Source organism: Somniosus microcephalus, chromosome 12, assembly GCF_052327205.1.
Source record: "Somniosus microcephalus isolate GS21.2 chromosome 12, FLI_Smic_1.0, whole genome shotgun sequence".
Lineage (NCBI taxonomy): Eukaryota > Metazoa > Chordata > Chondrichthyes > Squaliformes > Somniosidae > Somniosus > Somniosus microcephalus.
Window position 1 is genome coordinate 115,839,232 of NC_140998.1, and position 11,176 is coordinate 115,850,407.

General features: G+C 43.6%; 1 protein-coding gene across 4 annotated transcripts in view; it reads right to left on the minus strand.

Annotated features, from left to right (window-relative positions):
* Positions 1–8,072, minus strand: part of dph6 (diphthamine biosynthesis 6) — a 307,645-nt gene extending 299,573 nt beyond the window's left edge. For 3 of the 4 annotated variants that reach the window (XR_015080288.1, XM_086003444.1, XM_086003445.1), the window contains exons 1-2: positions 7,825–7,979; positions 5,536–5,630 (exon numbers count right to left, since the gene is read on the minus strand). Coding sequence is in view for 3 of the 4 variants with exons in the window: in XM_086003444.1 (XP_085859570.1) it covers positions 5,536–5,630; positions 7,825–7,847 (118 nt within the window). In the remaining variant the exon portion in view is untranslated. Of the gene's footprint in view, positions 1–5,535; positions 5,631–7,824 lie in introns of all 4 variants that reach the window. The other variant, XM_086003446.1, reaches the window with a different exon arrangement.
* Between the last annotated feature and the right edge of the window lie 3,104 nt (positions 8,073–11,176).

The following is an 11,176-nucleotide window of genomic DNA, read 5'->3' on the forward strand; positions in this document are numbered from 1 at the left end:
AGTGCTCTACACGCTGATTTAGCAAGATGTGTCACCAAACACGAAAGGATTCCTAATGACTGGCATAATTTTTCCCCTCACAGCCGATACGTATTTGAAGAAGAAATACCTGGCTGGTGATCTTAAAATTACTCAACAGTAGAAAGAAGAGGATATAAGAGTTAAAAAGAGAAATGGAGAGAAAGAGAAAAAGAGACAGATGAAAGGAAAAGGACAACAGCACGTTTAAGAACAATTAGAGCAACAAAAAGGAATGAAAATGTCTTCTTAAAAAACAAAATAAATTACACTGTGAAACTGAAGCAGCAGCCCTATACTGATGTGGAAGCCAGACCGAGTAAGGATGGCAGGTTTCCCTCCCTGAAGGACATAAGTGAACCAGTTAGGTTTGTAGCTTCATGGTCACTTTTCCAGATTTTTTTGTGAATTCAAATTCTCAAACTACCATGGTGAGATTTGAACTCTCATTCTCTGGGTTATTAATCCAGGCCTCAAGATTACTAGTTCAATATCATAACCACTATACCACCGTATCCTTCAAAATATCATTTTTTTAACTCCTTTTTAAATGTCTTAACTTTGGAAGCTCATAAAGACAAGGATGGGAAGAGAGCACTTCCACCCTTAGCACTCAGTGTCACCAACAGGGCAGATAAAGCATAGATCGGTGGCAGAGTAAAGCTGCCTCCGCTTTCCATTAGCAACGTGCTTGAACCCTAACCTCAGAAAGGCATCTGAACTGTGCCACTGTGAATGCTTCCAGTTCGTGTGCCAACAATCTTTATGGATTCTATGAGTGAAATTGGCAGTTTTGTGTCTGTGACCTTTTATGTTACCTGTCACCTTGGCTCAGTTGGTAAAACACATCTGAGTCAGAGGTTGTTAAGTTCAAGCCCCACTCCAAGAATTGAGCACACAAACTAGCTTGACATTCCAGTTCAGTACCATAGTTTCAGAGGGGCCATGTTTTGGAGGCCCCATCTGCCGTTTCCAGTAGTTCATGTGGCTCTTAAAGATCTCATGGTACTATTTAAAGAAGAGCCGTTAACCAACACCACCCAAAGCAGATTACCTGGTCATTCATTTCATTGCTGTTGGTGCAATTCCCACAAAGTAGCTGTCAAGTTTATCCACATAATAACAACAGTCACTGCACTTCAAAAATAATTCATTCAAGTACGTTGAGATGTGATAAGGTGCTATATAAATGCATGTCTTTCTTTTCTGTATGCCACTGTCAACTGATTTGAGTCTGCTGAAACTAATTTAATACAGAGCCTTATGACCAGCAGAAAGAGATTTCCATCACATCATTCTGAACTGAAGTAAGTAGGTTAATCCATTGTGCCACCCATTTAATTTCCCCATGTTTTCAATGCTTATTTTTGCTTAAATAGTGTTTGCTCTGGTCATCAGAGGGGAACTTTCAGGTAGCAGTTGATGACCCTGACTAAGGGAACTGAATTAACATGAAGAGATCCCTGAAGTACCCCGTGTTAATGATTCTATTTACTGAAAATAATTTCACTTCAAAACACTCAAGGCCAGTAACTCATCCAAACCAGCTCCACCAAAGATGTTATTATATCATTGTGTCGATGTAAATAAACAAAAACGGAAAAGCAGAATGGAAAGGATGATAAAGCTAATCATAGTTAATAATGTTTTTTCAAAAAGAACTGATGTTCAAATTCTCTCTTTAAAATACTGTCTTCTACCATAGGAACAGTGAAGTGTGGTTTTGCCACCCTTATTTGAATTTTTGTTCCGATTTTGTTCATTGTTATATATTTATCTTCTCAGTATATGTCTCATTGTCTCTCAAATTGGCAAATACCATCCCAATTGTATTAACTACAGTGAGAATCCATTCCACTCAATGGCTTCATGGAACAAAAAAGATCCTTTGCCAAGACTCACTTTAATAAGAGGTAAATAACATATCTATCTTATGTAGGGGCCAAGTCTCCTTTCAGCATTCAAAATCTTGAAACTAAATTACTCTGTCCAATCATTTTGTATATCAATAAGAAATAAATAAACAACGTGCACTATTTAGCACGTTTCACAACCTCAAGAGGACCCAAAGCACTTTACATCCAATGAAGTATTTTTGAAGTGTAGTCACTGTTGCAATGTAAGAAACGTGGCAGCCCATTTGTGCACAGCAAGGTCCCACAAACAGCAATGAGATAAATTGCCAGATGTTCTTTTTTCATTCATTCTTGGGATATCGGCATCAGTGGCAAGGCTGCCATTTTATTGCCCATCCCCAGATCTCTTGAGAAGGTGGTGGTGGGCCTTCGCGATCCGCTGCAGTCCATATGGTGCAGGTATTCTCACAACGCTAATAGCCAGGGAGTTCCAGGATTTTGACCCAGCAACTATGATGGAAGGACAATATATGTCCAACTCAGGATGATGTACGACTTGGAGGGGAACCTGAAGGTGATAGTGTTCCCATGCATTGCTGCCTTTGTCCTTCTAGGTGGTGGAGCTCACAGGTTTAGGAAGTGCTGCCAAAGAGGCTTTGGTGACATGCTGCAGTGCATCCTATAGATAGTACATAATGCAGCCACGGTACGCCAGTGGTAGAGGGTGCGGATGTTTATGTTGGTGAATGGGCTGCCGATCAAGCAGATTGCTTTGTCCTGGAATTACTGAAACAGTCCTTATCAAAGTCACAAATGACATTCTATTTGACAGTATCCATAGTAAGCTACCCTTCTTCATCCTTCTCGGCCTATCTGCAACCTACGACACAGTTGGCCACACCATCTTCCTCCAATGCCTCTCCTCCGTCATCCAGCTGGATGGAATGGCCCTTGCACCGGCTTCTCTTCCCACTCCCGCATCGTTATCTCTGGAATCACCCAAGGATCTATCCTTGGCCCCCTTCTATTTCTCATCTACATGCTGCACCTTGGCGACATCATCCAAAAACACATCAGGTTCCACATGTACGCTGACGACACTCAGCTTTATCTTACTGCCTCTCTTGACCCCTCCACTGTCTTTGATTTGTCACACTCTTTGTCTGATTTCCAGGATTGGATGAGCAGAAATTTCCTCCAACTAAATATTGGGAAGACTGAAGCCATTGTCTTCGGTCCCCACCACAAACTCCATTCCCTGACCAGTTTCCATCCTTCTTCCGAGCAATTGTCTCAAGCTGAGCCAGACTGCGACCCTGCCTCAGCTCATCTGCTGCTGAAACCCTCATCCATGCCTTTGTTACCTCTAGACTCGACTATTCCAACGCTCTTCTGGCCGGCCTCCCATCTTTCACCCTCCATAAACTTGTGCGCATCCAAAACTGCCACCTGTGTCCTAACTCGCACCAAGTCATGTTTACCCAGCGGCCTGTGCTCGCTGACCTAACCACCTCCCCTTGACATTCAACAGCATTACCATCGCCGAATCCCCCACTATCAAAATCCTGGGGCTCACCATTGTGCAGAAACTGAACTAGACCAACCACATAAATGCCGTGGCTACTAGAGTAGGTCAGAGGCTGTGTATTCTGTGGTGAGAGGCTCGCCTCCTCACTCCCGGTCTGACAAAACCTCAATTTTAAAATCCTCATCCTTGTTTTCAAATCCCTCCATGGCCTCGTCCCTCCCCATCTCTGTAACCTCCTCCAGCCCTACAAGCCTTTGAGATCTCTGCACTCCTCCAATTCTGGCATCTTGCGCATCCCCAATTTTAATCACTCCACCACTGCCGGCCGTGTTTTCACCTGCCTTGGCCCTAAGCTCTGGAATTCCCTTCCTAAAGCTCTCCTCCTCTCTCTCCTTTACGATGGTCCTTAAAACCTACCTCTTTGACCAAGCGTTTGGTCATCGGTCCCGATATCTCCTTCTGTGGCTCGGTGTCAACATTTTTTTATTTGTTGAGCGCCTTGGGACGTTATGCTACATTAAAGGTGCAATATACATGTGAATTGTTGTTGTTTTTGGATGGTGTCAAGCTTCTTGAGTGTTGTTGCAGCTGCACCCATCCAGGCAAGTGGAGAGATTCCATCACACTCCTTACTTGTGCCTTGTAGATGGAGGAGAAGCTTTTGGGGAGTGAGGAAGCGAGCCTCTCACCACAGAATACACAGCCTCTGACCTGCTCTAGTAGCCACAGCATTTATGTGGCTGGTCTAGTTCAGTTTCTGCTCAATGGTGAGTCCCAGGATTTTGATGGTGGGGGATTCGGCAATAGTAATGCTGTTGAATGTCATGGGGAGGTGGTTAGGTTCTCTCTTATTGGACATGGTCATTGCCTGGCAGTTATGTGGCGCGAATGTTACTTGCCGCTTATCAGCCCAAGCCAAGATGTTGTCTAGGTCTTGCTGCATGTGAGCACAGACTGCTTCATTGTGAGAAATTGATGACCTTATGATGGAGGGAAGGTCATTGATGAAGCAGCTGAAGATAGTTGGGCCTACGACGCTGCCCTAAGGAACTCCTTCAGAGATATCCTGGGACTGAGATGATTCATCTCCAAAAACCACAAGAATCTTCCTTTGTGCTCGGCATGAATCCAGCCACTGGGGAGTGTGCCCCCTGATCCCCATTGACTTCAGTTTTACTAAGGATCCTTGGTGCCACATTCAGTCAAATGCTGCCTTGATGTCAAGGGCAGTCACTCTCACCTCATCTCTGGAATTTAGCTTGTGTCCATGTTTGGACGAAGGCTGTGATGAAGTCTGGAGCCGAGTAGTCCTGGTGGAACCCAAATTGAGTGTCGGTGAGCAGGTTGTTGGTGAATAAGTGCCGATTGATAGCACTGTTGTTGACTCCTTCCATCACTTTACTCATGATTGAGTAGGCTGATACAGCGGTAATTGGCCAGGTTAGATTTGTCTTGCTTTTTGTGGATAGGGCATACCTGGGCAATTTTACACATTGCAGGGTAGATGCCAGTATTATAGCTGCACGAGGAATAGCTTGGCTAGATGCGCAGCTAGTTCTGGAGCACATGATTTCAGCACTGTTGTCAGGCGAGATGTTGTTGAGGCCCATTGCCTTTGCTGTGTCTAGTGCACTCAGCCTTTTCTTGATACCAAGTGGAGTAAAATTGAATTGGCTAGACTGAGATACGAGAGCAGTGGGAAGTGGGTGCTAGGGTTTGGGATGGCAGTATGGAAGTAGTTGGGAAGGATTTTAAAGTCTGGGAGTAGCGTGATGAGTGCGGCAGTGACGGCAAGGGAGTTCGGGTTTGTGGCAGTGCTGGGAGGTTGGTACTGGGGTGTGATGTTGCGATCTGGGAATATTGGGGATGGAGCCTACATTATAATTCCCCTTCAAGTACAGCGGCTGTACTTGTGAATAATGCACACCACCTACACTGTCTACATATTTATGGTCCACCCGTAAAGGAACTTACAACAGGCCTGGCAATGAATTGGTGCTTCTCCAGTTTGTTTACTTAGAGAATATTGCACATGAAGTTGTGTAGTATACATCTATCTCCTATTGCAAGCTGTAAAGGGCAGTCCACATTGAAAAAGGCTGAATATCTGATGCATCGATAGAAAAGGCTTACCTTTGTTATTAGCAGGTCTTAAATTAGCTAAGGCCACAACTTCATGCCCAGCTGCCACACACTGCATCATATTGTAACAGCTGTCCTTTCCACCACTACAAAAAAAAATTAAAATCAATTTATTTTCACTAGACTAAGACGAAAAGCCTATAAGCCACTCTATCACCATCATCACTACACATTCAAATATGATATAAGTTAAAGCATTTCAGCTCATTTGAAGAAGTATTCAGGACTTCACCTCAGTTCCTTGTTAAACGTTTTATGATCTGCAGCCACAAATGTCACTATCAACAACAACTTGCATTTATACAGCACCTTTAACATAGAAAAAGTTCCAAGGCGCTTTTTTTTTAGACAAAGTTTCAAGGCGCTTCAGATTAGTGTAATCAAACAAAAATCGATACCAAGCCGAAGAAGGAGACATTAGGAGGGGTTTAGTCAAAGAGGTAGGTTTTAAGTAGGTTCTTAAGGGAGGAGAGGGAGGTGGAATCAGTTATAAAGGGAATTCCAGAGCTTAGGGTCTAGACGGCTGAAGACATGGCCATCAATGGTGAGGCGAGGAATTTTTTGGTATGCACAAGAGGCCAGAGTTGGACGAACGCTGAGTTCTCAGAGGGTTGTACGGCTGGAGAAGGTTATAGAGATAGGAAGGAGGTGAGGCCATTAAGGGATTTGAACATGAGAATGAAAGTTTTAAATTTGAACGGTGGGGGCCTGGGAGCCAACATAGGTCAACAAGCACAGGGGTGATTGGTGAGTAGAACTTGTTATGGGATAGAATATGGGCAGCAGGGTTTTGATGAGCTTAAGTTTATGGAGGGTGGAGCTTGGGAGGCTGGCCAGGAGAGCATTGGAATTGTCGTCTGAAGGTGGCAAAGGCATGGATGAGGGTTTCAGCAGCAGATTGGCTGAGGAAGGTTTCGGAAGCAGATGGGCTGAGGCAAGGGCAGAGACGGATGATGTTACGGAGGTGGAAGGAGACCGTCTTTGTGATGGAGAGGATATGGGATTGGAAGCTCATCTAAGGGTCAAATAGGACGCCGAGATTATGAACAATTTAATTCAACCTGAGACAGTAGCTGGGGAGGGAGATGAAATTGGTGGCAAGGGAATAGAGTTTGTGGCATGGGCCAAAGACTTCAGTCTTCCCAATGTTTAACTGGAGGAAATTGAGGCTCATCAAGGACTGGAGGGGTGCAGTCTGACAACACAGAGACACTAGAGGGGTTGAGAGAGTTAGGTGCTATCAGCGTACATGTGGAAGCTGACCACACGTCTACTATGATGTCGCCCAGGGCCAACAATGTATATGAGGAAGAGGAGGGGGCCAAGAACAGGTCCTTGGTGGACTCCAGAGGTAGCGGTACGGGGCCAGAAAGAGAAGCCATTGCTGGAGATGCTCTGGCTATGGTTGGATAAGTAAGTGTGGAACCAAAGGAGGGCAATCCCACTGAGATGGACAGTGAAGAGTTGGAGGAGGATATTATGGTCGACCATATGAAAAGCATTGAGAGGTTAAGATGGATGAGGAGGAATAATGCACCAGTTACACAGAATGTCATTTTTGATTAGGGCTGTTTCAGTGCTGTGGCAGGGGAGGAAATCTTATTGGAGATTCAAACATAGGGTTGTGGGAAAGGTGGGCACAAATTTGAGAGGAAAGGAAGGTTGGAGATGGAGCAGTAGTTTGCAAGAACTGAGGGGTTGAGAGTGGGTTTTTTGAGGAGGGATGTGATGGCAGCAGTTTTGAAAGGGAGGGGGAACAGTACCTGAGGAGAGGGAACCATTTACAGTATTAGTTAACATGGGGGCTAGGAAGGGAAGTTGGGTGGTCAGCAGTTTAGTGGGAATGGGGATCAAAGGAACAAGAGGTGGCTCTCATGAACAAGATGACCTCCGAGAGGCCATATGGGAAGATAGTAATTAGAAAAGGACGCTGGTTCTGAGTTAGGGGAGGGGCAGGAATGCAGAACAGATGGTCTCAATCTTCGTGGCAAGAAGTCCATGAGTTCCTCGCACTTGGAGGAGAGTGGATGGGGCAAATATAGAGAAAATGAGCTAAATGTTATCTTTGCATTCCAGAATAATCCTGGAGTAGTAAGAGGTTTTGGCAGAGGACAGCTGAGCCCGATAGTGCTTAATGTGGTCCAGCCGGCCAGATTTGATGATAGAATGCTTAAATCGGGTAGTTTCCTAATGTACTTAACTGAAGAGTCAATTTCATGATGCAAGAACATGAGGCAACAGCAGAGGCTGCAAAGAACTGTTTCTGTCATGATAATTTACCTGATCAGAGCAACTACTTTCATTTTGTTCAGAGGGAGTGAATGATGCAGGGTTTTCAAATGCAGAGAGGTGGAAAAGACTAGTGTTTGACCACCGCTGTAGTGCCTGCTTGTCTCTCTCTCTTCCCCCAGTCCCGGTCTCCCTCCTTCTCTCACTGTCCGGGTCTCAGGATTTCCCTCCCCTTGTCCTTGTCCCACTCCCGGTGTCCCTCCCTCTGTCTCCCCCCTCCCCACCCTAGTCCCGGTCTCTCTCTCTTTCAAATTCAGTGAGGTGGGAAAGACTTCTATTCGACCACAGCTAGTCTCTCTCTCTCCCCCTCACTGTCCGGATCTCAGTAACTCCCTTTCCTTGTCCAAGTCCACTCTCGGTTCCAGTCTCTCTCCTTCCCCCGGGTCCCGGGATTTATCTTCTCCTGGTTTGTTCTCTGTCCCGGCTGGTCGATCTCTCCCTTTCTTTCTTACTTTTCCCCCCGGTATGTATGTGTCTCTATTTCACTTTCTCCCTCTCCCGATCTCTCTCTATATATTTCTCTATCTCTGTCTCTTATTTTTCTCTCTCTCTCCCGGTTATTTTTCCCTTTCGGTTATTATTTCTCTCTCTCCGGTTATTATTTATTTCTTTATCTATCTATCCCTCTCTCTATTTCTCTATCCCTCTCTCTCTCTCTCTCTCTCTTTATCCCTCTCCCTATTTCTCTATCCCTCTCTCCGGTTATTATTTCTTTCTCTCTTTATCCCTCTCTCTCCATTATTATTTCTTTCTCTCTCTCTCCGGTTATTATTTCTTTCTCTCTCTATCCCTCTCTCTCTCTCTATTTCTCTCCGGTTATTATTTCTACCTCTCTCTCTCCGGTTATTATTTCTATCTCTCTCTATTTCTCTCCGGTTATTATTTCTATCTCTCTCTCTCCGATTATTATTTCTTTCTCTATCCCTCTCTCTCTCTCTCTATTTCTCTCCGGTTATTATTTCTATCTCTCTCTCTCCGGTTATTATTTCTATCTCTCTCTATCCCTCTCTCTCTCTATCTCTCTCCAGTTATTATTTCTATCTCTCCAGTTATTATTTCTATCTCTCCAGTTATTATTTCTATCTCTCCGGTTATTATCTCTCTCTCTCCGGTTATTATCTCTCTCTCTCTCTCTCTCTCTCCGGTTATTTCTCTCTCTCTCTCCGGTTATTATTTCTCTCTCTCTGGTTATTATTTTTCTCTCTCTGGTTATTATTTTTCTCTCTCTCTGGTTATTATTTCTCTCTCTCTGGTTATTATTTTTCTCTCTCTGGTTATTATTTTTCTCTCTCTCTGGTTATTATTTCTCTCTCTCTCTGGTTATTATTTTTCTCTCTCTCTGGTTATTATCTTTCTCTCTCTCTGGTTATTATCTTTCTCTCTCTCTGGTTATTATTTCTCTCTCTCTGGTTATTATTTCTCTCTCTCTGGTTATTATTTTTCTCTCTCTGGTTATTATTTCTCTCTCTGGTTATTATTTCTCTCTCTCTCTGGTTATTTCTCTCTCTGGTTATTATTTTTCTCTCTCTCTGGTTATTATCTTTCTCTCTCTCTGGTTATTATCTTTCTCTCTCTCTGGTTATTATTTTTCTCTCTCTCTGGTTATTATCTTTCTCTCTCTCTGGATTTTTCTCTCTCTGGTTATTATTTTTCTCTCTCTGGTTATTATTTTTCTCTCTGGTTATTATTTTTCTCTCTCTCTGGTTATTATCTTTCTCTCTCTCTGGTTATTATCTTTCTCTCTCTCTGGTTATTATCTTTCTCTCTCTCTGGTTATTATTTTTCTCTCTCTCTGGTTATTATTTTTCTCTCTCTCTGGTTATTATCTCTCTCTCTCCGGTTATTATCTCTCTCTCTCTCCGGTTATTATCTCTCTCTCTCTCTCCGGTTATTATCTCTCTCTCTCTCTCTCTCCGGTTATTATCTCTCTCTCTCTCCGGTTATTATCTCTCTCTCTTTCTCCGGTTATTATTTCTCTCTCTCTCCGGTTATTATTTCCCTCTCACTCTCTCTCTCCGGTTATTATCTCTCTATTACGCTCTCCGGTTATTATCTCTCTCTCTCCGGTTGTTATTTCTCTCTCTCCGGTTATTATCTCTCTCACTCTGGTTATTATTTTTCTCTCTCGGTAACCACGCCAGCCGAGGGCCTCACAGCCAAGACCCCGATACTTTGCTGCCCTCGCGGCGCCTGTACAAAAGAAAAGCCCAAAATATTTATCCCGTCTCTGGAATATCGCCCTCAATTATCAGAGAGAGAAAAGAAACGGCAACACAATCCTCTCCGCGACCCTTCTGATTTTGCGTAGTTTTGTATAACTGGAACTAAAGATGTAGGGAAGGATGTGGCCGACTATCAAATTTAAAGGGGAGGTGCAAAATTCATTTCAGTCTTGCCAACCAATAAATAAGAGTGAAATTCATTTGGGAGATTATCATTTGCTATGGAGTAATATATCGGCAATATTACATTTCGTCCTATTGTTATTGTCAGGAAAAACATTTGGCATTCAAGAAATTAAAAATGTATCTGTAATATATGTCTATAAATAAATATACATGTGAAATTGGGACTCAGTGACATTCTCTCTCCAGAAGTAACCCTTGCAATATCCTCCGAAAGCCTACCCTACTGTCCTTATGCAAAGAGTGTGCAATACTGATTTTTACTGTACACCAGTGTATCAGTGGCACTCCAGCTTGTTAGAGATGTTAGTAAACCTGAAGTGTTTGGTGGCCAATTTGGAGTGCTGTAGCTTAATTTATCAAGTTGATGTGCTGTTGGTGTTAAAGATTGCTAAACTTGGGCTTTGCTGACTACACAATTGTTGCTGGAGTATTATCTTTGCTAATATCATCTCTGGTGTCTAGCAGCCATTGTTCCACCTCCAATGACATTCTTTTCTCTAGATATCCCTCTACCTATGTTTTGTGGAGGAGGCTGAAGAAGATGTGGAGGGAGCCCAGAGGGATTGCACCATACACATAGGCTGGCACAAATCCACAGATATCTGGTGCACCACATCTGCAGATCAAAACATTCCTATCTAAAGTTGTCCAGACACCAATGCATCAGAAGGCTGTGGTTTCCCAGGGAGACGATAACAGAGATGTTTAGAGCCTCCATCCACTACTGGCATGGCATTAAGTGTTGTAGTTAAAATGACAATGGCACTCAATTTCTATGCCACAGAGCTTTCCAGGGTACACTAGGGGATATGTAATTTATGTCAATCTGCAGCTTACTGCTGCATGAAGCAGGTGACAGAGACCATGTTTAGTAGTACTGCCCAGTTTACCTTGCTCCCCATGGAAGTCACACAAAAGCAGGAAAGGGCAATACA